Raw genomic sequence first — 26,374 nt, forward strand, 5'->3', positions numbered from 1 at the left:
GAAGGAATCTTGCTGTGACTCTCTCTGACTTGCTCTCTTGGAATGCTGGAAGAGCTGGTGCCAAGGGAAAGGGCAGCTAGCAGAGATTTGCACTCAGCTGAATTAGAAAAAGACTTGTTCCCCACTCCTTTTCACTCTTAATCAACCACTATATAGATCTTCTGGCTTCACTAGAAGCTTGGCCCCACATGCTATTCAAGGACAACCTTTTGACCTGTGCTCTCCCTCAGTTAATGGCTCATGCCATATAAAGCCTTCCTATGATCATTAAAATAGGAGGCGTTATTTTCTCCTCTGTAATAGTCTGACAATCTAATTTTAGTCACACTGAACGCAGTAATGACCCTATATTATCACAAGAAACTATTAAGTTGCCAACGCAAAGGTTGTTCCTATTGATTTTCTTCTCAGGTTGTCATGATAGAGCACAACTAATGAATGGAAATCCCCAGTCCAAATCATTTCTAAATAAATTACTCTTATAGAGCTTTTACTCTTAAATAGAAGAATTGATTTAATACGTTAGTGGCTTTTCTTCTTCCTGAACTCGCAGTGTAGCCAACCCCAGACTGCATTTATGAACCAGGCTTTTCCTGTTTCAGCTGGTTACGGGTCTCTTTCAAGGAAAGCACATGAAAACTCAGCGGAATAGGATGAGCAAAGAGAAGAAAATCCCCGAGGGCGTCACAAAGCTTTCTCTTTGTGTTTCTGGTCTGCATCAGGTATAACACTGCATTAGGTACTCTGCAAACAAACAGTAAGAGATTGTTTTCCCAATTTTGAAGAAAGGAATTTCTTTTACTTCCAGGTGAAGATGTGTGGTACATACAGACCAGTATACTTTCTGAAGGTGATGTAGGACATTCTTTTCTAAGACCGAGTACTACATCCTAAGTACATTTTTTTGCCACGTTCAAATAAAATAATTGCTATTTCTTCAAGGCTTTTTACAGTAGAGGAGGAAATATTATGCATTTATGATCTGTGTAAAGTTCCTCCTGCTCCTCCTTTGAGGACAAATCTCAATGATTTGTGCTGGGTTGGAGATCTACTACAGGGCTGAGCTGCTCATGTCAGTGAGATGGCATCATCTTTGGACTCTCCTGTGATTTGGGTCCTGCTTCTGCATATGTCTGACACGGAGCATCCTTCCTCACAACACACCATGTCCCGAAGTGGCCTCAGGCTGCCCAAGGCATGTGCTTGCCAAAGGGAGTGTCTCTAGAGGGGTGATTGCTGCTGAACTCTCTGTGGGTATGCCTGTGCAATTATCTAGCAGCTGGATAATTACTCAATCCAAAATAATTATTCCAGCAGATAATTTAAATTTCTCCGCCACCTCAGCAGGAGAGTGGAGATGGCTAATGAGAGCATTACTGCTGGCTCAGCTTGTCCCAGGAACCCAACCCATGGGCTTGACATTCTTGCTTTTTAGGACTGCACAAGCATGTGGGTCTTCCTCTTGGTTCATCTTACAGAAAATGCTTTTGCAAAATAAGGTGGAGGACAGCGGACAGAATTAGAGGGCACAGCTGTCATAATGAGAGAAGTCTAACTACGGAGAACAGGCAGCTGGGAAAAGGAACAGGGACCTATTACAGCATTTGCCAGACCTTGAATGTTTATCCAGTGCTAATTTTGGATGTACTTTTTAAACAAAGGGTAGAAATGGCTTGTCTTAAGACAAAAGCTCAAGTTTTGTTGTAAACAGCTCTGGGAGCCAGGGTTCTAGGTGAGCAACCAGCATTGCCTGAGGTGGCTGCAGTGACAGAATCAAATTCTGTGGCTTAGCTCAGCCATAAGGCTGTTGGTCAAATTCTCTTTTTTGATGGAAACCTTATTTCTAAAAGTGCTTTTAGCCCATGTTAGTGTTGCAATCCCTTTCTTTCTCAAGCTTTCTTTTTTCTTTTTATTGAGAAATTCTAATCTGGGATCTAAAAGAATAATAAAAAAAAAGGAGTAATTTTCTGAGGGTATTTTTTTTTCCTTTCACTTTCCTCAAAATAATTTAGCACTACTTCTAAACCTGCTTGAGTGATCAACACTTTAACTGAAGGGTTTTGCCAATCTGACAATAACTTAGAACTAGGCAAAGGGATCTTAGAGAGGTTAAGCTAGACTTCTACCAGTGCCAAAAGGCACCAACTCTTTAGAGATGGGATTAGAAAGGGATTGTTACTGCCTCTATACACCTCCAGCAATGCTGAACTCTTACCTTCTGAAGAGGCATCATAGCACAGACTAATTAGAGACCCATGTCTCCCTAGACCTTGATCTAGGACCTTGGGGTGCACAGGTCTTCTACTCTGGTCATTTTGTTGAGGACCAGACAACAATGAGATTTGCTCTGATCTGAGAGTTGTCTCTTAAGTATTTGACTCCTTGCACTTACGTTTCATCTGTGAATGCAATTCCAAAGTATTCTTTCTCCTTCAGGTTGAAATGAGATGCCACCAGGTCAAGCAACTCCTTTGCCAAAAGCTTTGGCTGGAAAACAAAAATGAAAGAAAGTGATTAATGAAGAGAACTTTGATATAAGGTACTGTGTTTCTGGACAGATGTACTATCCTTGAAGGTACTCCAAGGAAAATAGGAAACAGGTGGTTCTGACCTTGCCAGTGCTCATTGTCTCTGTAGACAGATGACCAGCTGCTTACCAGTGTTCAGATTTACCATGGCTCGCTCACATATGCCTCTCTGATAATTTCAGTAGTTAAAGCTTTTTATCAAGAACCACTGCAAACACATTTCAAACACCCAGTCTCACATGCGCAGCATAGATGCATACTCATAACACTAACAAAACACATAGTGCCAAAAGATAAGATGTGACAGGACCAAACAAGAAGTAAATGACAGAACAAAATAGTTTCTCATTCATGATCCAGACAAGATGCTGTCTGTGATCCTACAGTTATGTACAGTCCTGGGTCCCAGAGCTGTAATGGTCACAGCAGCACTGGCACAGCTGGAGTCAGAGACCCCTAATTTGTAGACCAAATCACTGTAGGACTCTCAACCTCTCTCCAAAAATGTCTGTAAACCCAGCACTGTTCTGGTATCTGACACAGCAGTAGCTGTGCCTAAATGCAGCACAGGCTTAAAGCAGCCTTCAGATAATATCTAAGATGCTGTGTATGATGAACAGCCCTAGGTAGGATTCAACAGGCTTCATTGTAATTCCCAAATCAGGCTTCCTAGGTAGGACTTGGGAGTTTCTGCTTTGTCCTCATTACATGCTGCATTGCCTTTCATGGGCTCTTGTAACTCCTGAATGGAGCAGACCAGGCAGGGAGCTGTGGTCACATCCTTTGTCTCCTTGGGTCTCTGCTTTCACAGGTCTTTGATAAGTGTGTAGTTATGATACCAAGCAGGACACTGAGCCACCAGTCAGCTCACTTGAGAGGGCAAGGGTGGGGAAAAGTGAGAAAAAGCATGCCTAAAACACAGAAGCATTTTCCCAGGCCTGGAATAAGAGCTTGGAGAGGGATGGATTGGGCTTTTATATTTCACAGGAGTGCAGAAAAGAGCAATAAATGGCTGATGTGAAACAAGCTGCTCATGGATATGGAAAAGCGATGGGTCCCTTGGCTCCACCCAGCCAGCACAAACACAGGGGATGTTGAATAAACAGTAAAATGTCCAGCCACATCATGGAGCAGCAGCTATGGGGCTGTCTAGGCTACCTTGCCTTCCTCACCACAGCATCCAGCCCCTATGCATTGAGTTGGGAGCAAGAGCTGGAAGCCCCAGCCTTCAGCCACCCTCCTGCTGGACAAATGCCATGAGCTGCCCCTTCATCTCTGCTGAGCGAGAGCTGACTACTGAAAAAGCCATGGAGAGATGGTTAGCACTGCATGAGTCCCCTGCCTGGCTGCTCTTAAAATCATGGAATCATTAAGGTTGGAAAAGATCACTAAGATCATCTAGATCAACCATCAGTTCATCACCACCATGCCCACTTAAACATGTCCCTCTTCTCCCAGCACAGCCCTGCTCCCAGGCTCAGCAAGGATGCAATCTCCACTGCCGTTGATATGAAGATGGATCCAAAGCCTGCAGTGCCAGATAAAGGAGGATAACTCTTTGCCTTGCAAGATAAGGCAGAAGAACAATAGATGCAGAGCCAGCACTGGAATGGTGCCAGGTTAGTTACTGGGCCAGCATTCCTGAAGAGGCTTACAGCGGGGAAGTTAAGCCCAGATAGACCCCTCCAAGATTACTTCCCACTCTCTTCTTAAGCTCTACAAGGTTATTGTCCTTTCCAATGGGATGAGTCCTGCGTCCCTTCAACACAACCCAAGTCTTTGGAGGGAGGGTAGAGGAAGGTATCTTCTCCAGCTAGCAAAGACACCTCAAGACAGCCCCTCACAGCAAGGATAAGGGCAAGAAAACCCAAGCAGACACAAGGCGAGCTGCAGACAGCCACTGCTCAAAGTTAGCGGTTAATCTGCTTGGTGTTCACAATGGGATCAGCTGAGTGATGACCTCCTTTCATGTCAGCTGCACAGACAAAGAGCTCATTAGCGATGCCTGTGGCAAGTTGTTTTAATTCATTATTAATTTCTAGACTTCATTTTCCAGGGGAATATTCATTTTGCATTAATAAAACTGCCGTCGCAGACACACTGAGGAAGATGGGGTCTGGTCTCAGAGAGCAGGGAAATCAATTGGAAGTGGGTGCAGGGCCTTCTGTATTCTATACATCGGGAAGGTTGCAGGCCAGCTTGTGAATCTTACATACATAAATCAGAAATAATAGGTGGCTTTCAAACCAGAAGCTGAACTCTGTGTTCTGTGCTGTAGAGCTGGCAAAGAGACAGACCAGCGCATTGCTGCTCCTTGCATCCTTCTTACCCAGGCTTTCCTGGCATTCTCTATCTAGCCTGCTTCAGAAAAAGAAGTATAGGCAGTGTGTTAAAACTGTAGCAGCTTGCCTGAACACCAGCAGAAATCCTGTGGTTGGAGCTGTGAGGGCTGAGTATAGTGGCGGTAGATTGTGAAAGCAATGTTATTTGGCCAGGGATTTCCCTGCCGCTCTCTCCCACTTTTAGGGCCCTCTCTGAAGAAATGCATATGAAGAACAATGAAAGGGTGCTCTTTCATAGAAAAATCATCAGGGTCGTAGTCATGGTCCCAGCACAGAGGAGCTCTTGGGGATTCCAGACAAACTATAGTGGGCAACTCTTCTATAGAGTCCAACTTGACTTGGGAGCAGTGATCCCTGCAGGGATCACTCTTTTCTCTTCAAAAATTAAGAGATCAAAGAAATTCTTATTAAGGGCTGTCTCTTTATTAGTAGAATGACCCAATGTTATGCCTGAGAGATTGATTTGAAGTGCTGTGCAATGCTCTGCATTTAAGGCTCAGCAGCAAGGAGCTTTTCCATGCATGTCTGGGGCTCTGCAACCACTGCTCCCACAGCCTCACAGCTGCAAAATCATTCCTTCCCTTCTCTCCAGGATAACTTAAATTTCGGCTAATAATGTCCAAAAAGAAAGAGCTTTATTGGTGGTGTGGGGAGGTGAAAAGAAAAGAACTGAACCTCAGTAGCAGCTCTGTATGTTGAAGCTAGACCAAGAACTGCTCTGTAAAAGCACTGCAGATAGTGTGAGGAGGTGCATAAGGGATCACAGCTCATGGGATCACAGCTCATGCTGCCAGGTCTGCATCCCTGCATTTCCCTGATGCTTAAGAAGGAGCTTCCCATGCCTCAGGGTTGCAGGCACAGCGTGTACTGGAAAGAACTGCACTGAGATGACTCTGGTGCGTGCAACGTGCAAGTTCTGTCTTGATCTCCTTGGATGTATTTTAAGGAGCAATGACAAATTAACCACAAGGGATGGTTTGCTCTTCCGTGCACTGCCCTTACCTGGGAGCAATAACTCGTAGGGCTGTCTCTTCACAATTAGACATGAAGGCAACTTCCTAGGATAACAGCATAGCACAGCAAGCACTAAGGGCAGGGGGGGAGAAGAAGGACAGCCCCAAGGAAGGAGAAATGGAAGGTGTGTGAGGTCATTTTTATTCAATGTCAGAAAGAAAAGAGTATCACTGCTCTTCCCTGTAGTAATTGGAGGAGTTCTCATCAGTGTGAGCCCTCTAATGTGGGCTACTGGACCCCTGGAGCAGTGGGCTGAGGTCTGAGAGCTGGAGACTTCTGCACTGCTGGAGAGAGGAAAAGGTGTGAGGTTCTGCTATGTGAGGTGATATGCTGAACTAGGATCAACGAACCCTAATACTAACTGGTGTCATATGGGCTCACTGCTAATAATGCTGCATTATGGGCCAGTGTTTGCTGTAGGATGGAAGGAGGAGGAATTCTGGGGATAGGAATCCACTTGTAGCCCAGGAGAAGCTTCTAGGGATGGCTCATGTCATCCTAAAGCAGGCCTAAAGTCCAGGAGAACTTGATGGATTTCCCCGCAGCTTCAGCAGCTTGTTCTGCTGGCCATTGTGGGAAATACATCAGGAATACAAGCGTTCAGTATTAAAGATTCAATACAGTTAAAAAGCACTGTTACTGGGATTTGAGCAGCCCGAGGAGCTCCAAAGCCGTGTGTTTCCCCAGTGGAGAGGCGGGCAGCCCACTTCTGGCAGAGCAGCATGTTTTTCCCTGACAGCTTCCCATTACGTTTAGAAATGAGTGAGTTATGGAGAGAGATTATCTATCCACAGTCCAGCAGTGCCATGAATAAAAAACAGATGACAGGGTACTAGCAGCTGCTGGTATGTCCCTGGAAACGTGGGCACACAACGTATATTTTATTGTTTTATTAACTGTCAAAGAAGCCTATCTGCTCCCCTCCCCCATTTCATCACTTTTCCCTAATTCTCCGTGGCAGAAGGTTTCTGGGAAATGCACAGTTTCAACATATGGGCAGACGTGCTGCCCGCATCCATCCGGCATGGAGACACACTGAGCTGTGGGAACCAGGTAACCAGATCATGCTTAGTAATGCCTCGTTTCATTAGATTAAAAAAAAATCTGCTGCTGTCCACTGTCTCCTTTGCAGTGCGATACCTAAATGGGACCCAGATGCTGCAATGCTAAAGGATATCTGTAGTACCAAAAAAGCTCATGCTCAGTCCTGGGAGGAGAACTTCCAGTGCTGCAATATCACGGCCCCTCGTGGCATTAACAGTGGCATCCTCAAGATCCATGGAGTTGAGGAAGGCATGCATATGCCAGTGTTGTCTAAAATGCTGGACTTGGTTTTTGGCAGCCTGGAGACAGCTGCTGGAACAAACCTGACATTCCCAGTGATTTTCAGTTGGGCTGGGAGGGATATTTTGTGCTAACAACCTTACTGTGGTCATGCACAGGCTCTGGGGCTGCCTTGAATCAGTGGCATTAAGCTGTGAGCATGGCCCAGCAGCACTTCAAAGCTCACTCCAGGGGCAGACCAAGACAGGTCCCGCTGTTTGGGAGGAAGAGGGAGCTGACCCCCAGGAGCACATCCCAACTGTGCCATGTGGCTCCTAGCCCAGTCAATGAACCCTGGCATACATTATTTATTAGCACAGACATAGCAGATGCTATCTGGCAACAGGTTTGGTTTCTGCAGGATAGGGTCTGTTCAAAACAGCCTTTTTGGGTGCTGACAAAGTCTCATATTGCTAACAATCAAAGATTGGGCACTTGAAAAAAAGTCATTTGGTGGCTTGGGTTGGGGATACAGTGCAGCCAGTCCATCATCTGGAGAGCTGAGGTGGAAAAAGGAGAGATTTGCATGAATGGTTGGACTAGATGATCTCAGTGATCTTTTCCAACTTTAATGATTCTATGATTCTACGATTGTATGATTCTAAGGCTTGCATGCAGCAGGATGCCGTGCTCCATCGCCAGTCATCTCAAGCCTTGGGCAGTGCAATCAGAAGGAAGCAAAAGTGCAAAACGGTGACTCACACGCAGTTCTTCCCGTCTGCCAACCCTAATAATTAGCTAACGAAGCAAAGTCCAGGTGGCCCCTCTGGATTAGATCATCTACTAGAAACAGCCACAAAGCAATGCTCTAGCACCATGGATATAAGGGTAAAGATGGCCGTATAGACCCTTTGTATTCCTGCTCTGTCTCTTGAGGCATTGGTTATTCAGTGTCCAGCAGCCTTATCTGCTAACAGCCAGTGGTGCATTTATACCCCCTGCATGAGGCAGAGCATCACCCTGTGATGGTTACAGACCATAACTCCCTCCCCTCCTGCTTCTGTGTGCATGAAACACTGAAATCTCTCATCCAGGGGCCATTGAGCTGTCACTCACTCAATATGTCTCTTCTTGTCAAATCGGCTCTGCCAGCAGCTCCATCATCCAGTTCTTTAACCTATTTCATGCACTTTGAAGACAAGAAAAATCCAAAGTTGTTCCATTGTAATGTTGTTTAAATTCTAAATAATGGTCCTTTCAGCTATTTTACCATCTGAATATAGAGTAATAAAATTGTACAATTCAGGCTGAAGGCTTGAGTTAGAAGCCTTCAGCTTTGAAATGCCACTTATGGAATAGGTCCGCCTCTCCTTTGTGCTGTGCTGATATATGTAGTGCACATAATTAAAACAGAATCATAGAATCCCACTAGATCAGGTTGCCCAGGGCTCCATCCAGCCCAGCCTTGAAAGCCACCAGGGATGGGGATGCCTCCAGGGATGGGGATTCTCTGGTTTCTCTTCACATCATATCAAACATACTGAGATACAGTTATGTGAAAAATTATTCACTGAAATGCAAGATGCCTGTGGAGGGAATGCCTTATTTTTGATCACGACACAGCTGAACCCCATCAGCATCAGGGAGTGGCGATGGCAGCATCACTTGTGCTGGCACGTGCAGCACCTCATTCCCAGGGCCAGCGGCTGGCTCTTAAACCTCTTTCCTTCATTTACACAGGAAAATGAGACAACTTGCCTCCAGCAGCCTTCCTGGGAGCCTGGAGAGCAGTGACAGAGCACCACTGACATTTTTCTTGGAAAGTCAACATTCGCAAGTTGTGGGAATTTGGATTTATTAGGGTCAGAGAGACGAAGACAAAAAAATCTCCAAGTTTTAAAATGGCCCATTTGGTAAAAGGATTAGAAACACCCTACTGACAAGATGCCTTAGAAATATTCACAGATTTCTGCATTTCTGTGTTCTGCTAATACCTGACACTCAATATCTTAAGTCGGAAGCCATTGCCGAGGATCTCTAATTCCCCTACACACTAGCAATGTGAATCTGCTTAAATATTTTTAGAGTCAGGGAAAACAAAGAGCATGAGTTGGCCATGAGTCTGCATGACAAAATTCACATTAAAGCCCCAATAAGAAGCAGTTAGTGGGAGGAAAAAGACACTTTTGGGTCTGTAGCATTCTTCCTTTCCTTCTTGCCCAGCACAGAGGCAGCTGCACGCTTGCCTCATTCAGCTGGAGTCTTCATGGACGCTCAGTGACCCCATTCCTCTTTGTTGTTCTCTTGTGGTCCAGCAGCTCTCACAGTATTTTCAGGTGACTGCATCTGAAAAGAGCAGCCAGCTGCCACTGGTGCTGGGATGGGAAATCTGCCTGTCCTCCCTGCTAAGACCTGCCTCTCATGCATGACAAAAGCCTCAGTGCTTCTCCTTCTCCTCCTTTAGTCCTCTGCCTGCTCTGTTTCCTCCTTGTTCCAGCTGCCAGCAGCTCATTTCTGCATGGGGTTCCCTAAGAATCTGTATCTCTGTGCTGTGATAGTTCATACGTGCTGACTGGATTACCCTCATGGAACATCTCGGCCAGGTCTGATATCTCACCATGTACCTCACATATCATAGAATCATCGAATGGCTGAGGTGGGAAGAGACCTTAAAGCTTCCTGAGTTCCAACTCCCTGCTGCAGGGCTGCCCCCCACCAGCTCAGGCTGCCCAGGTCCCCACCCAACCTGGCCTTGAGCACTTCCAGGGATGGGGAATCCACAGCTTCTCTGGGCAGCTGTGCCAGTGCCTCACTGCCCTCAGTGAAAAGTTTTCCTGACATTTAATCTAAATCTTCTCTTTTAGTTTTAAACGCTTCCCCTTACTTTCATGTGACCAGCGGTGAATATGATTTGTGTGGTGGATCAGACCAGCAGTGTAGCCCCCTTGGAGTCCTTTGCAGCTGAATACTGTCCAGGAGCAGGAACACAATGAGAAGATCTAGCCAAGCTCAGAAGCAAACCCAGATTTCATGGGCAAGCAGTTGTCTTTTTTTTTTTTTTTCTTTGGGGGAGGGTGGTGGAGGAGGTGGGTTGAAGAAAGTGTGGAATTCTTTATGCTGACTGATGTCAAGATTGCTTTTGTAGCAATGCCAAGGTCAGTGCCAGCTCAGCTAATCAGCCATGAAGATATCACTGAAGCAAGCTAAAAAGTTGCCTCGAGTCAATTTGTGCATACAACTCTTACTATTCTTTATTTAAACTTTCTAGGTTTGTTTTTGGATGTTTGGAGGAAACTGATCTTTCTTCTATTATCTCTTTGGGTTTCTCCCAAAACACAACATCAAATTTGTTTTGTCCTTTCCAAGACAATTCTGAGGACAAACCTAGCTGGCTGCTTGCCCTGCTACGTTTTTACTCCAGCAAACATTGTATTTGCAGGACACTACTCTGGACCACATGGTCAGGAATTGCATTCTGGGGGTCTCTATGGATTTAAATGAAAATCCATCTCAACTTTGACTGAGTTTTTCTTTTAGCTTTCAGGGAACTTGGAGCAAATTTCTGGGTGCAAAATCAAAAAGACTGATAGAAAAAAGGTACTCACTTACATGAATCTAAACTATCAGCTTTCATGCAAATTCAGTTCCCATGGAGCAGATAAATGATTCCCAGCTATGATGGCTAGAGTCAGTAGTCTGTCAAGTCATTGCCAGATGTATTAATGATCTATTGAATAGCTTTACATTCCTTCTACAGGAAACATTTGTGGAGCTTCCAGGTATAAATGAAAAGACCACAGACAATAGATCAGCAGAGCAGAAGGATGATACCCACTGGGACAAAGACTTCATCTTTGTTTTAGACCCCCAGTTTTACACAAGTGGAAGACAGAAACCACGTTTGAGCACTACTTGCTGGATAACTTTGGCCAGGAACGATTTCTAGTGTGGATTCATCTGCCTCTTTCAAGGGGAAAAGAGTTTAGCTAGATGGATACAAGCAAAGCCCATGAGCCAAAGAGCAAGTTCTGACTTGCTTCATCTTCTAGAACAGACAAAATCATTGATTCTTCTCCCCCTTGAGCAAAGTCAGAGAAAGGATGTTCTCAAATTGGCCATCAATTACCACCAGGTGAGCAAACCTAGATTTCAAATTTTCCTAAATCTCATATGGTATTTAATTCTATAGATATGTTTTGCACAGATTACAAGGCAAAGTTCTTGGGATGGATTTTCATGGTATACCCCATCCTTTCTGTCTGTCACCTAACCACTGCCTACAACCCAAGTCTGTGAAGGCATCTAATCTGTGGAACTTGCACTTGCAAGAGTGGTACAAGTGGAGATACTGACTGAATTTTAGATTCCAGTCTTTATTAGTAATCAGTTTAAGCAAGCAGAGAGTTTACTGAGAGTAAGCATATCTGATGCCTTTATCACAGAACTGGTTCTGCAGAGGATTTTTCACCTTTTCTTGCACATGACATACAGCACTGATGGATGCAGAGACCAGATTAGTTGGAGATCTCCAACTGGAGACTGGGGCTAAGTTAATACAAATTGAAGCAGCTCAAGATGCAAATTGCACTTGCTGTGGAGTTAAGAGGGTTTGCATCCAGGGCTTTGGTTCAAACCCTCATCTAAATGCAAGCGAAAAAAGACATGGATATAGCATTCTTTGCAGCGTGCTGCGTTGAAAGTTGTATGGCCTAGTTTAAGAAAGCATTTCTGACATGACAAATTTATGCAGATAATCTGTATAATAAATGGCTGGCTTAAAGAATTTTGGGTCTGCGTGTGTACCTGCCTTCAAGTTTCTGGAGATCTGTATAATTTTGCATAAGAGTAGTCAGCTGCTGCAAGAAAATCAATTGTGTTTTGAGCCATCTGACTGTATCACATGTGGCAAATCAAACTTTGAGCATGAAGCGAGCTTCAGAGCCAACTTTCAGTGGCAGGAATCCATTTCACACTCAGTCGACAACAGGGTTTGATAAGGGCTCGGTCAGTGTGAATAACCAGCTGCCTTCTATATTTATTATGATTTGGTAGCATCTGTTGAAGTTTTATATCACTGAGAGGTTGTTGGTATTCTTTTAAAGCATTAAAGCTACCTTGACAAGGTCAACAACAATTTTTATAGAGGTCAGCATTTTTTATTTTGAAATATTTGATCATAATTCTATCAAACATTAAAGAAAGAGTTTGGTTCGGGCACATAATGAAATTGGACAGCTCACACAATCCATTTATCTTTTCAACTGTAAACCTCTGAAGCACTCTGGTTCAAACTGTTTCAAATCAAGTGTAGAAATGTCTATCTCCCTTCATCTAGCCTACGAAAATTGGTACTTGGAAATGTTCTTGATCTCCTGTTGCTGATGTAAAAGGAAAAATAAATTCCCAAGGCATACTAGCTGAACTGCATTCATATAATCTATTTGTTTTTAAAAATCTCTCCTGAATAAGGTTATTTGTTTCCACCGTTACTCAAAGTCACTTCTTCATTTCTGGAAGTATTTAATAAGGGAAGTGAATATTTTTGTAGCACATTTTCTAAGCACGTTAAAATCATTTATTAAAAAAGCAGCAAAACCTACAAGACTACATTATGCATTGTGACAAGGGAGTTCAGATATTAACATTGAAAAATAAAATCAATAATAATGCTAGATTTGAAGCATGAAGTTTGACCTTCCCATTTTATCTTACGTGCCATTTGTGAGTGCAGACACTAATTAAAGTTAAGAAGAGATGTGTCCTGATGTGCTGAGATTTGGGGATGGGGAATGCTTTCAGAAGACTAATGGACACACAAGTTTTTGAGCATTCTTCTTAGCTCTTCTTCTGTCTAGAGATTGGCTCCACTGTTGGATTCTCCAAAAACACAGCAATATGAGATACCCTTCTCGTAACAAGCTTGGAGTTGAATGTTGGTCTTCCTAGATCCTCACATCTGTTTAATCATCTGCTCTATATATAGTTACCATATTAAGAAAATACCACAATGTTCTGAAGTTTCTGGCTTAACACTCAAATGTAAAACATGCCATGAAAATACTGCACATCAGTCAGACAGTTCTTCCCCTGGGAAGGTCAGGAGAAAGAAGCTGAACGTCACTTGCCAGATGTTGGTTGCACTGCTTAATGCCTGATGGCAAAGCTCAGACAATGTGGGGAACCGAGTGACTGGAGACCGCAAGAAATAGGATAGCTAAACAGACTGCTCTAACCTCCAAGGCGAAGAAAAGAAGGATGAATTTTGTAGGTCCAGCTCCCACAGCACAGTAAATCAGTGCTGCTCCACTTACATCCCCACTGATGGTAGTAGTCTGGTCTCTAATTTCATTTGCATGAGCGTGGTTCCTGAGCTCCCCAGTGTGAGGAAGAGGACTTGCCCTGTAACTATTTTGGGTTATGAGGCAGGGTCTAACACACCTGTCCTGGAAGAGACCCTACTCTATTCTTGGTGACTTCCAAGGCAGTCTTTACTTCTTGAGCCAGCAGAACGTGCTGATATAAGCAAGGGCCGGGCTTGTGATAAAACCATGGTTATTTCATGTGAAATTGAGGAAGCCAACATGTTGTCATTAAAACAGAACAGAACCTCCCATCCCTTCTTCTACTCATTTAAGCACTACCTGCTGCCTTCCCTAATACGTCCATTCAAGAAGACCCTATATATGGAGACTGCCATGTGTGTCCCTGAGAAGCAGCAGTTCTTGTATTCAGCATCTCTTGGGACACAGTCCAGTTGCTAACTGGGTCCTTTGGCCTGGTCCCCTCCATCATTCACACATCTGGTATTGCTTGAGCCAGCAGAAGATAAATGGGGCCCTTGGTGGAGAAGATCAAATTGCAATGGAGAAAGGTAGTGCACAGGAAAGCCCTGGCTCTGCTTCTGGATATTATGATTTTTCTGTGGATGTATTAAACTAAAACAACCCTCTAATGCTTGAGGAAAGATGTAATTAATGCTGTTTTTATGCAGCTTTAAATGTACAATGGTGCACCTGTGTATTCTGGGATTGTTATTAGGCCACATTGGGAACTGAACCTAACAAATTTCACTACTAAGGAATTTGGTACTGAACACCATTACTTTCACACGTGCAGACCAGACAGGAGAGTAGGCAGTGTTTGCTGGAAATGAGACATGGAAATGAGGATTTTTCTCCTTTATTTTATGTAGATATCACACATCTATTATAAGAAACTGTGGGGTTAGGCCTTACTGCCCACCTTAAAGCTTCTCTTAGAAATCCTCACGCATCCATTCTGGGCTTTGTACAACAGAATAGTTCCTTGGAGAAAATGTGCAAATCAGCCCATTGACCTAATTCAGTCCATACCTAGCTGTTATTTCTCCCATGATACCTGCTGAATTATCACAGGGAATGCTAACTCACATGGACATCCTGGTGGTGCTTACTTCAGTGAGCCTTCAGCCCAGAAAACCCCATCCACTGACCTCGAAGGCACAATCTGGAGATAAACAGGCAGGGAATGTGTTTCTTCTCTGACGCTGGTCTTTTCCTGACTACAGGCTCACCATTGTGATCCCCATAAGTAAAGGAGGAGACAATGGACAACCGTGATAATTGGCTGCAGGTCAAAAGGAAGGCACGCAACCTAATACTTGCACACCATAGGAATTGATGGGGGATAAGAAAGGATCATTTCCACTGATATTTATAAAAAGAAGGACTGGTGATAAACCAGGCCCATCAAAAAGGAGGAGGGCAGAATGAATGACGCTTCTAGAGCAGACGAGATAGCGAGTTTCCATTGTTAAAGAAAACAACAAACCAAACCAAACAAAGAAATCTGTTTTCTGCTCAGATGAAATAAAGAAGAAATAAGATGGAGTGATTAGAAGAGAACTCAGGCAGGACAAAAACTGCTAGTGAACTACTGAGGAAATAATTGGAAAATGTAAACACATACAAATGCAGAAGATGGCCCACGTACTGGGATGATAGTGGAATTAGCCAATAAATGAAATGAACCATGGAAGGAGAAGCTTGGAGAATTGTGGAAGGTTTTTCTGAGCGGGAGGGTTAGAAAGCAAACAAAAGCAATCTGGTTTCTGGAAAGAAGTGATCCCATCACTGCTAATGGGGGAAGGGGAGGATGTTTGCGTAATATCAGCTAAAGAAATGTATCTAGGTGGGATGCTGGTACCAGCTCCACCCTTTCTTGTGTCTGATGACAGGGGTGCTTCCAAGCCTGGAGGGAGGAACAATGGCAAGAAATGGATATGCCCACTTCACATCCCATGAACTTCCATTTCAGGTAGAGGAAACTCTTAGCTGCCTTATTTTCTGCCCTCAGTAGAATGTTGAGAACAGAATTTGTAACTGATCCTAGTGGTCTTTACCCACTGCTCTGGGACTGGGGCAGGTTTCCAATGTGATCTGGATTCAGAACTGAAATATCATAGAATCATTGAGGTTGGAAAGGACAACTAAGATCATCTAGTCCACCTGTCGGCCCATGCCCACCATGCCCACTAACCATTGCCCTCAGTGCCACATCTACCCTTTTCTTGAACGCCTCCAGGGACAATGACTCCACCACCTCCCTGGGCAGCCTGTGCCAATGCCTCACCACTCTTTCTGAGAAGAAATTTTTCCTAATAAACTGACATGCCTGCCCAGAGGCTTCATGTCCCCACAATGACATTGGGGTTATGTTCTGTTCAGAAACACTGCAGATGAGACAACAGCAGTCTGGTGGCACAATACAAAGAGTTGCTGTAGTCATGGACTGAGTCAGCTGGAGCTGTGAGACGAGAGATATGCAACCAAAATGAACAGTCAGCTTTCACCCAAGGACAGCACATCTCTTTGTCTCTTAAAATATCTAAAAGCTTTCTCAGCACTGTGGGGAATAGCAAGATGACTTGGTGTGGCACTGACCCAAACCCTATGTTGCAGCCAATGCTCTCTCCTTGCATAAGGAATCACAGTGCCTCAAGCCCTAGCACATCTCTGTGTGAGCAGACCCAGCCACTGATGTCCTCCACCACAGCTGACGTTGAAGCTATGCTTCCCTCATGGACAAGATAGCAGCTGCCTGCCCTTGAGGGATGCTGAGGAAGTGTCACAGCTCCCTGCCAGCATCCAGAAAGCCTTTCTCTGCACCTCACCCAGACAATTCCTTGCTGAGTGGTATAAGAAACTGAGAATAGAGTGATTAACCCAATGGGATAAATCAGACAAGCTGTTCCCTGCTCCAAGTGTCAAGGCCAAGTCTGAAAAGTTGGGAGAGCCCAGACATCAGAGCCTTGTCATGCTGCTGGCAAAAGATGCTGCTGGGAGCACGACTTCCAGAAAATGGTGCTGGAGATCTTTATGATCTTCTGGGAACTGAAGGCATCTCTACTGATGGGCCAGTGGTCACCTTGACTGCTTGACAGTCTCCCTGTTCTTTATGACTTCCTTCCAGATGGCTGCAGACCCCAGTAAACCTCATCTTACTGCAAGGAGTAAATGGCCAGTGCCACGTCATCATTGCTAATGCTGAAGATCTGCAGTCTTGGAAAAACCTGTGCTTCTTATGCAAGGGTGCACTGAAAGATGGGATTCATGGGATTTGTGAGAACCTGAGGAAGCTGAATGGGGGCATAATTCCCCACTATTTTGCAGTGGGGAATTAACTTTAACTAGTGGAAGGTTTGAATGCTGCAGTGCTGTAGTTCACTCTTGCTTCATTGCCCTTCTGCAACCGTGTGATGGTTTTTATCCCTTGCACTGAAAGGAAGTCATGGACCAAGTGGATGCCTTCCTGCAACAAACACTCAGAGCTCTATTATTTAAGTGTTGGGAACCGTGTTTCTATCTATTTTCTTTTCCAAATTATTCAAACAGTTATAGGTTAAGCAAAAGCTTTAGAAACTGAAGGGCAACATCCTGTGCCATTAAATCTCTTTGTAACATAGGATCATCCTAGAATCATAGAATGGCTTGGATTGGAAAGCACTTCAAAAGTCATCTACTTCCAACCCCCTGGCCATGGGCAGGTTTGCCAACCACTAAATCATGCACTACATTGAGGTCTAGGGCCCCATCCCTGGCCTTGAATACCTCCAGGGAGGTGCCCTGGTTTTTCACCTTGTACATCACCTCTTATTGAACCACTCAGTAGGGAGATGTTTCTACATATCCCTCCAAAACAATGCCCCTTTGCGTAAACAGAACTTCCAGACCTGCCCCTTGGTCATCTTAATGTCTCACTGGCTGGACTCGGACTAGACTATTAAGGAATACAGGAAAAACACAATATTTTTAGAATGAAATTTTCCATTCCACTCACCATAGGAATCTGGAAAGCATTTGCCTGCCTGCCTGCTCTTTCTGGAGTCTCTAAAGAAGCAGCAGTTTGTCCTAGGAAGGAGATGCCAGTATCTCTTCAAAGAGAAAAGAAGCAAACTGGCAAAAATAGTTTGCCCTGCAGTGCCTGAATCCACAAAGAAATTCTTTCTGGTAAGAAAAAGCCACAGATGTAAGCCACAGAGCTAGACAGGCAGAAGTTTCAAATACAGATCTGGTTTTAGATGGAAAGTGGTTATATGAGAGCAAAGAGATATATTATATGCGTACAGTGCAAACCACTGCTGTTCAGTAGAGATTCATCCATCAATACTAGAAAAGAAGCTGGCCTATGGCTCTTGGCTGGTTTGCCAGAATTTTATTAAATGCACAGGAATGCCAAGTCTGTAATGTCTGAAAGTGAATTTATTTAACAATGAACTCTTTGAAAAGGGAGTCCCAAATGCATAATTAATAATGAATCAGTGATTTGAAATCTGATCCACAGCCTACTGAAGCTGATAGACAGACTCTCTCACTTCAAGGAGTTTTGGATAAGGCACTCATTAAGCAAAAGGAAAAAAAAAATAAAAAGCTGAGCCAGCTAGTTAGTTATAAGAATATTATAGCTTGGATTCTGCACTTAACAGAGACATACAGTAATCTGTGCCACACATAAATCCCATCTCTGCTGACGGGAGACTCACACATTTCCATGTCTGAAGCTGCACTTGAAATCTAGGAGAGGAAAAAAAAGCTGTAAGAGGGTCCCCAAAGGAAAACCTCCAGTGGTTTGAAACACAGCTCATTTCCTCTTGGCACAGCATGGGAGATGGCTGTCACACACGTGTCGTTTGGAGGTAGCAGATGCTGCTCCTCTCCACACCAAGCCCTGCTCCTCTGCTTGCCCAGCAGCTGGGGACAAAACCCACCCCAAATTCCTGCCAAGCTGAGCATAGTATAGTGCCTGCAATGGGGACGTACTGCTCATCTCCCATCAGTGCTGCTTAATTCAGCTTGTCAGCGATGCAGGCGTTCAGCTGAGCCCATCCCAGCATCGGCCCAATTTTGCAGCAGTGCTGTGAGATGGAGCTGTGGCAGCCCGGGGTCCCCTGTTTTTCATCTGCCCGTCAATGGAAGTGGAATGGGGGGGGGAGATGGGGGAAATGCTGGCTGATGAACAGCTTCATTTGGTCCCATGTCGTTTGCAAAAGACATAAGAGCATCCATTAAATCATTCTCCTGAGTCAAATATTTTTAAGTAAAGTAACACGGCTCATTTTTAAGCAATCAAATAATAATTAAAAATAATCAGCTCCCCTTTCTGCTGAAGAATCAGTGCATCTGACATTGAATTTGCTTTTTTTTTAAATGGCAAAACGTAACTCAATCTAAATGTAAATTCCTGGAGAATCTGCTATCTAATTCTCATTATTTCCACTTGCTTAATGCAATTAGAAACATCTGCCACTGATCAACTGTCCACACAGTGAAAATAAATAATAATTCATGCTATCTGCCTCCAAAGTGCTTTTCAGGGTAAAGATTGCAAAGCACTTTAAAACTGTTCTCTAAAGCCCAAGAGCTAGAGCTGTGCAAAATTCTTGTGACAAGCTCTGAGTCACACCCAACGTGTCTGACTGTGAGTCTCCATATCTCAGAGACATTTGCTGAATGATTCAAGAGAATACTGAAAATACATAAAAGTGACCGCCCTGGTTTCTGAAAACATTTGGCTCACACGTGCTCATCTTCATAGCACTGTAGAATCATTAAGGTTGGAAACGACCATTATCATCATCCAGTCCAACCATCAGCCCACTAACCACAGCCCTCAGTGCCACATCTGCCCTTTTCTGACCACCTCCAGATATGGTGACTCCACCACCTCCCTGGGCAGCCTGTGCCAATGCCTCACCACCGCTTCTGAGAAGAAACATTGCCTCATATCCAACCTGAACCTGCCCTGGTGCTACTTGAGGCCATTCCCTCTTGCCCTGTCGCTGTTCCCTTGGAGAAGAAGCCAACCCCCACCTCTCTACAGCCTCCTAGCTGTAGCTATAATGTCCTCAGAGAGATGCTGTTGCTCCCAAAGCCCAGCCCCAGCATTGCACCAAGAATATGCAGATGTTTGCACCAACCGAGCTGTGGCTGATGAAGGGGTGACATGAGGCTGCAAGAGGGATATGGATGTAGAGAAAAAGAACACCAGACTTAGTAGGGATTGAGGGTTATCTCAGCTGTGGCCCCGGTTTGACTTTGCCCATGAGAAGAATGGTGGGGAGCAGCAGAATGTTTTCTAACACGAGTGACCATGAGGGGATTACCAGGTCAGGGACATGGAGCTTGCTGCCTTGCCTTTAAAGCTCTTTAGTACATACAACCTCTCTGTATAAGAACTGTGGGCTCTCAAAAGGCAAGAAAAAACAAAGTAAAGAAGATAATCCAGGAGTGAGAAATGGACTTGTTCATCCCAATGGGGATGTGGAAGAAGAAAGGGCAGTTTAAGTGGGAAGGTATCAGCACTAGGCACTTACTGCTGAGAGTCATCAAAAAGGGAACCAAACAAATAGAAAAAATGTTCTTTCTATCAACCAAGAGAAACCCATTTGCACAGTTAAATCCCTCCACACTTTTGCCTTAGAGGTGCCCAGCAGCAAGTGCACATCTCATGCAACATCCTGGTTGCTCTGCATCTCTGATACATGGGGCAGCCTTCCATGAACATCCCAGGTGCTGAGGCATTGCCTGCAGTGGTGTTCCCACATCCCTGTGTGGGTCGGGCTGACTCCATGTGTGAAATGCTTGCCCTGGTTTCAAAACAACGGTTGGAAATGAGGTGTAAATGGTTTGCTTGGTTTACTTTGTTCTTAAAACAGGGTAAGGGTCTTCAATTTTTTTTTTTTTAATTATTATTATTTTTTCCAAGGAGACAAGTGTAATTTAGAAACTCTATAGATTACATTCTGGCAAGCTGATCTCTAAATCTGAGCCAGCACAGACAAGGGAAGAGTTATCTCCAAAAATAGGGATGAATCACTAACCCCAAATCTCTGCTATTAATTTTCCCAAAGGAAAACACCTTCCAGAGCTGTCGGATATGATGGTTCTACCTCCCAGCATTTGTTTTGACCTGCTACCAAGAAAGCTTCAGCACTGTCAGGACAGAGACTGAAGCTCCCTCCGCTGCAGGTTTAGATCTGTGCTTTTTCCTGCCCTAATATGGGCACTTTCACAGCAAAGGTAATATCAGAAGAGATATCATTCAAACATAATGGTGATGAACTGACTGCGAGCACAGATAGAGGGGAAAAGAAAAAACACCCCATCTGTATGAACAGCCTCTCATCTGAAAGGGCTTCTCTGGGAGGGGAATGCAAGGGGAGAATGAGCACGTCTTGCTTCTCATGATGAGGTCATGGATTTGGTTTTTTTTAAAACACAGCCCAATTACAAGCCAAGAGCCATCTCCTCTGTCCTGAAGATTAGAAAAGCTGATGTGTTTTCTGATGACATCCTGTCCTGCGGCTGAAATGTGCGCACATGCACATGAATGCCACAGGCATTGCTCTGTGCCGTGCTCCTTACGTGCGTGCTGCAATCAGCAGGCTGGCACTTCCCCAAGGGAGGAAAGGGAATTTGGGCAAATAACCCACTAAAGAGAGAGACAAATCCATTTCGACATCAGATTTCCTGGAATCCCCCTCCTAGTCAAGTGGCATGGGGCACTTTACTCAAATGAAGACAAAAGGAGTTGGTGGAGCACACGCTGGAAATACAGTGAATACAGGCTGAACAATGGAGGTTTGCTCCATCACCTTGGAATAGCATTTTGCATCATTTCCTAAGAGTCTGGGCCTAAAAATAGATGGCTTTGGCATGCTACTGGATAAAAGCCCTTGTAGGATGATGGGAGGAGCTGTAGGAATGCAGATGTTTCTTTCCTCTTGCCCTCTGCATGCAGGGGCAGTTAACAATGTGGTGCTGGAACTGGCTCCTTTCTTTCCTTGGGGCTGTTCCCAGTTGTTTTCACTAAATCAAGTGCACATATGCTGCCCTAAACCAGCCCAGATGCACCTCTCTAGGCAAAGCAGTCAAACTTGACACCAGTGCAGCCACCTCCAGCTGCCTCCTGCAGTCACCTGCACCAAGGCAAAGGGGGAGGAAACCAGTGAGATGGTAACAGTTCAGGATCCTTTTTACTCATTCTTAGCCCACAGTCACATTTCATGGCCGAGGCTTTCAATGGGCTGTGCAGAAGGAAGACCCTTTTGAATGGAAGCTGAGATCCTTTGTCTCAGTTGCATTCTCTGGGAGCTGAAAAGGAGAGGGAGAAAGAAGGGGAGAGGAGAGGAGAGGAGAGGAGAGGAGAGGAGAGGAGAGGAGAGGAGAGGAGAGGAGAGGAGAGGAGAGGAGAGGAGAGGAGAGGAGAGGAGAGGAGAGGAGAGGAGAGGAGAGGAGAGGAGAGGAGAGGAGAGGAGAGGAGAGGAGAGGAGAGGAGAGGAGAGGAGAGGAGAGGAGAGGAGAGGAGAGGAGAGGAGAGGAGAGGGGTGGGAAGGGAAGGGAAGGGAAGGGAAGGGAAGGGAAGGGAAGGGAAGGGAAGGGAAGGGAAGGGAAGGGAAGGGAAGGGAAGGGAAGGGAAGGGAAGGGAAGGGAAGGGAAGGGAAGGGAAGGGAAGGGAAGGGAAGGGAAGGGAAGGGAAGGGAAGGGAAGGGAAGGGAAGGGAAGGGAATTTTCTGTAAATTGAGTAATGTAGCTTAGACAATCAAGCCTGGCATCCTTCATTCACTGTCAGCCTCATTTTTGTTCAACACAGTCCAATGGCAGCAATAATGAGAAATGTTCCATCTTAAAATGCTAGAAATTGGAAATGCACATTTTTTTACCTTGGATTGAAAGAAAATCTGCTATTCTGTCTTTTTTTTTCTTCTGAACTACACATTTCTATATTCAATATAAACTGAAATCATCAACTACGTACAATATTAGTTCCAAAAGCTGCTCACTCAGACTGTGCTATACAGAAATAATTTTCTATTTCTATTCCCATTGGAATGGAAGTATCTCGGAAGGCATCTTTTGTCTTGTGCCACATTTACCATTTTTCTTCACTAACTTGTCTTGCCGGAAGGATGTGAAAGGAGGAGTGAAGCAGAAGAGGGTCTGATCTGCCCACCACCTTGATGCTTAACCCATTTTATTCCCAAATTTATGCCTCCCAAGGGGAGAAGGGAACGGTGTTGGGTGACATGGCTCTGTCCATGGCTGGAGCAGCATTTTGGGGCAACAATGACATATTTCACAGCCACTGTGGGGCATGTGCAGGTTATGAACAATAGCTCCACTGAAGTCGTGGAGCAGCTGAGCCGGGCAGAAACAATAGTGAATGTCTGAACTTCATCCAAGCAATTGTAAGTAAGAGTTTTTCTCTGTGATGGAACCATTAGATGCGAGTTGTGCAATTTCTGTATGGGTGAGTGTGCAGTGGAAGGGTACCAGGACAAGTCAAACAGCTGATGCTTTACAAAACTTAAGGAGCTAACTCATCAGAACAGGAGGAGCTTTCTCCCTTCATTGGATGCTTTACTGGGAAAGTCATCAGCACTCCCAGTGAGCATGAAAGGCTCCATAATTGCTCAGAATTAAAGGTATCTGACAAATTTTAGCAGAACAATGGAAAAAGAATCACTGAATATTTTCACCCATATTTGGTCAGCTGTAAAGAATATCCAGCTCTCAGCACATGCAGTATAAATAAACATATGTCTTCAGCTTATCTGCCTCCTGACAGCTCACGGATAGCTCTGCAGTCTGTTTTAGTTTAAATGCAATTTATTCTGGAAGGCTGATAATAGGGTTATTGATTATGCAGGCCCTAGGAAATCACACCTACATTTCACTGCATGGCAGAGTGTGATTGTCATTCCCTGTTTATTTTCCTGTGAGGCTGTGAGCACTTTTCTGAGGGACTTAGTTCCCTGAGGCTCCTGGCATGGCACCTAACAGATGTGCAGGGCATGTTTATGGGAGTCTTTCAATGTCCAAGAACATAACCAGTTTAGAAACCAGCATGCAGCTTGGAAAGTGGGGAATGCGCAGCATTACTATGCCAGGTAAGTGCCATCCCCTCCAGTTAACCTCTTAAAGATATGGAATGCCTTCTGCCATTCTCCTTCCCCAGTGGCAAGGTGAGCCAGAATCTGACTCATTCTCCAGGGTCACTTTGCTGCTGGCAGCCATTGCCTCCTGCCTCTACTTGTCCCATCTTCTGCCAGTTCTCTTCCCAGAGACCTGCAGGTGGCCAAGGAAAAAATTTGGAGGAATCAAGCTATCCCTGCTGGGTTTCATTAATTCCCAGTCTTGCCTTCCCTATATGCAGCTTTCCTTTCTCTAGAGTTGCTTTATTCCGATGACCTCTGCTGCATGTACAGATCCTCTTGAAGGCTCTCCATGCTCCCTGTCCATCTGGGCTCACTGCTGATCCATGCCCTGATGCTTTGTGCCTTTCTCATCCTTCAGTGCCTCTCCAAATCCTGCTTCTGTTAAACCTCACCACATAGCATGAGCTACATTCCCAGTGTCTGAACTTACAGCATTGCTCTCTTCATCAGGGCCATCTTTTCAATGATGTTCATATACCACTGGGACTATTTCCATCCACCTTGAGATGATGTGGTTACCCATGGAGAGCCTGGGGAGTGTGGAACTCCCAACACATCTCAGATCTGCTGGCCTTGGACCAGTTGATTGGGTCTCCATAGCCACATTGGCCTTGCTGGAGCCAAGCCAGGGTGGATAGCAGAAGCTCTTCCACACCCTGAGCCCTGCTGTGTCCTGCTGAGAATTTCCTTTTGAAGTGCTTATTTCACCTCCTGTCCCATAGCCCTTATCATAAAGTCTTTCCCCTTGAGAAAATCTTCTTTGCCACCTTCATCCTGACTGAGATCCCTTTTGGCTCTTAAGCCAAATTGCTCGCTCCCTACTTCCACACATCAAATTTCTTGCTCTTCTACTCCTATGCTCTTCCATTTCCAAGGAAATCTTTCCTCCCTCCAGGCTGGATGTCTACAGGCTGCTGTATTCACTGGAGCCTAAGCTGAGAAGTGGAACCCCCAAGCTACCAACCGGAAGGGATTAAAATCCAAGGAAACATTCTGCCTTCTACTCACTGGCAGTCTGCTTCTCCTGGTTGGTTCCTCATACTGAGGAGGCACCGTATGTCTCTATCAACCATCAGTGTTTCTTTGGTCCCCCCATGCAGCTACTGTACCCCTCCAGACAGACCCCAAATGCTCTGCAGATCACGGATGACAGTGGTGGATGCTTGCTGAGGGTGTTTATCAGAGCTTGCAGAGAAGATCAACACAATCACAGCTTTCAGGCTAAAATACCCAGATCTTTTAGTCCATTTTTTCATGTAACTGTTTGGTAATGTGTTGGAAAAGGCTGCTTAGGGAAGTGGTGAAGTCATTATCCCTGGAGGTGTACAAGAAAAGAATAAAAAAAATGGGGGATATGGGTTATTGGGCATCATGGGGATGGGTTGATGGTTGGACTAGATGATCTTAGTGGTCTTTTCCAAACTAATGATTCTATGAATCTATGATTTTATTTACCCGGTAAAAGGCAATAACTATACATTGTGCTGAAGCCATGTCTGCAGGACATGAACTGATTACAAAAGCCAGTAACACTCCCAGCACTATGTTCCCTTCAGAGCAGCAGTAAATATACTTTCCTAATGCTACTTTTTGATGAACAGCCAACTTTTCAGTCGAAAAACTCTCAACTCTTTGCTTAGCAAGAACACAGACCCAAATCACCCATCTTGACTCCCATTTCCCTATTTGCAGAGCAGTCTCTTTCCTCCATCCCTCTCCATCTCATGGTGACCAAAGCCAGGAGGACATCTGCCCCATTTGCCATCGCTCTCACTGGACTAGAGATGATCAGACTCCTCTAATAGTGGAGGAAAGGCCAGGGGAAAGGCCAGGAGGAGCTTTCAAGTGGTTCATCCATCAGAAGAGACAGACTGTGGTGGGGGTGTTTCTTATTTTGTTGATGGTTCTCAAGTTCCAAAGTTGCAGACCTCAATAATTTCTAGTCCAAAGATTCCAAAAATCTACTTTGCAATTTTCCATAAACTGCTCAACTACACTCTTGCTCTTGCTGTAGTTTTTGTTTCTGAAATTAGACATATCAGAGTCCTAGTGCTGCAGTTTGGGAACACAGATCTGAGCATCACTTTAGCTCTGATCAATTTAAAATTACAGAATTTAGATCAAATTTTGGATCAAACTTTAATTTGACTCAGATCTATTTTTTGCTCGTTTTCTCAGTGCAAAGGACTGTGCTTGGCTAGATTCACAGCGGAAAACTCCATTTGAGCTCAGTCAGCTCTCCAGTTATTTCCCTTCCCTGCAGAAAACATACATTTTGTCTTTCAAAGGGGTGACAGACCACCACACGACTCCCAGAACCACTCTGAGAACCACTATGAAGCCATCCTGTAAGATGAAGGGATGTTTTCTATCTGCTGTGCTGCAGTGTAGAGGCTGAGTGGGAAGAGGAGATGCAGGGAGCCTCCCTCCACTGAGAGCCAGCCCATCCCCACACCCCATGCCCTATAGGCGTGCCCTATAAGAAACCCCAGCAATATATTCCTTCTGCAATGGGTGTAATACTCACCCTCACACCCGCTCCCAGAGCTGCCTTCTGCCGCAGTGATGGTTACAAGTGCTCTTGGAGCAGAGCCTGCCTGCACTGCAGGGAGCTGTGCTGGATCTCCTGCCTGACTACTGGCACCCAAACGTCTCCATTTACGGTCAGGGCTGTGTGGCTACATTTCTGCATTGGGAGATGATGCTTTTAAGGGGAGGCCAGCTCCCACGGCCCTGCCTAGAGCCAGTTTTGG

At 44.8% G+C, this 26,374-nt stretch overlaps 1 protein-coding gene across 10 annotated transcripts in view; it reads right to left on the reverse strand.

Moving 5' to 3' along the window:
- The window catches only part of FRMD4A (FERM domain containing 4A), a 354,026-nt gene that overhangs the window by 92,678 nt on the left and 234,974 nt on the right, over positions 1 to 26,374 (reverse strand). For all 10 annotated transcript variants that reach the window (XM_090134966.1, XM_090134960.1, XM_090134970.1 and 7 more), the window contains one exon: positions 2,393 to 2,487. In XM_090134966.1, the coding sequence (XP_089991092.1) occupies positions 2,393 to 2,487 (95 nt within the window). The remainder of the gene's footprint in view (positions 1 to 2,392; positions 2,488 to 26,374) is intronic.

Source organism: Phasianus colchicus, chromosome 1 (genome assembly GCF_987193195.1).
Source record: "Phasianus colchicus chromosome 1, bPhaCol1.hap1.1, whole genome shotgun sequence".
Taxonomy (NCBI): Eukaryota; Metazoa; Chordata; class Aves; order Galliformes; family Phasianidae; genus Phasianus; species Phasianus colchicus.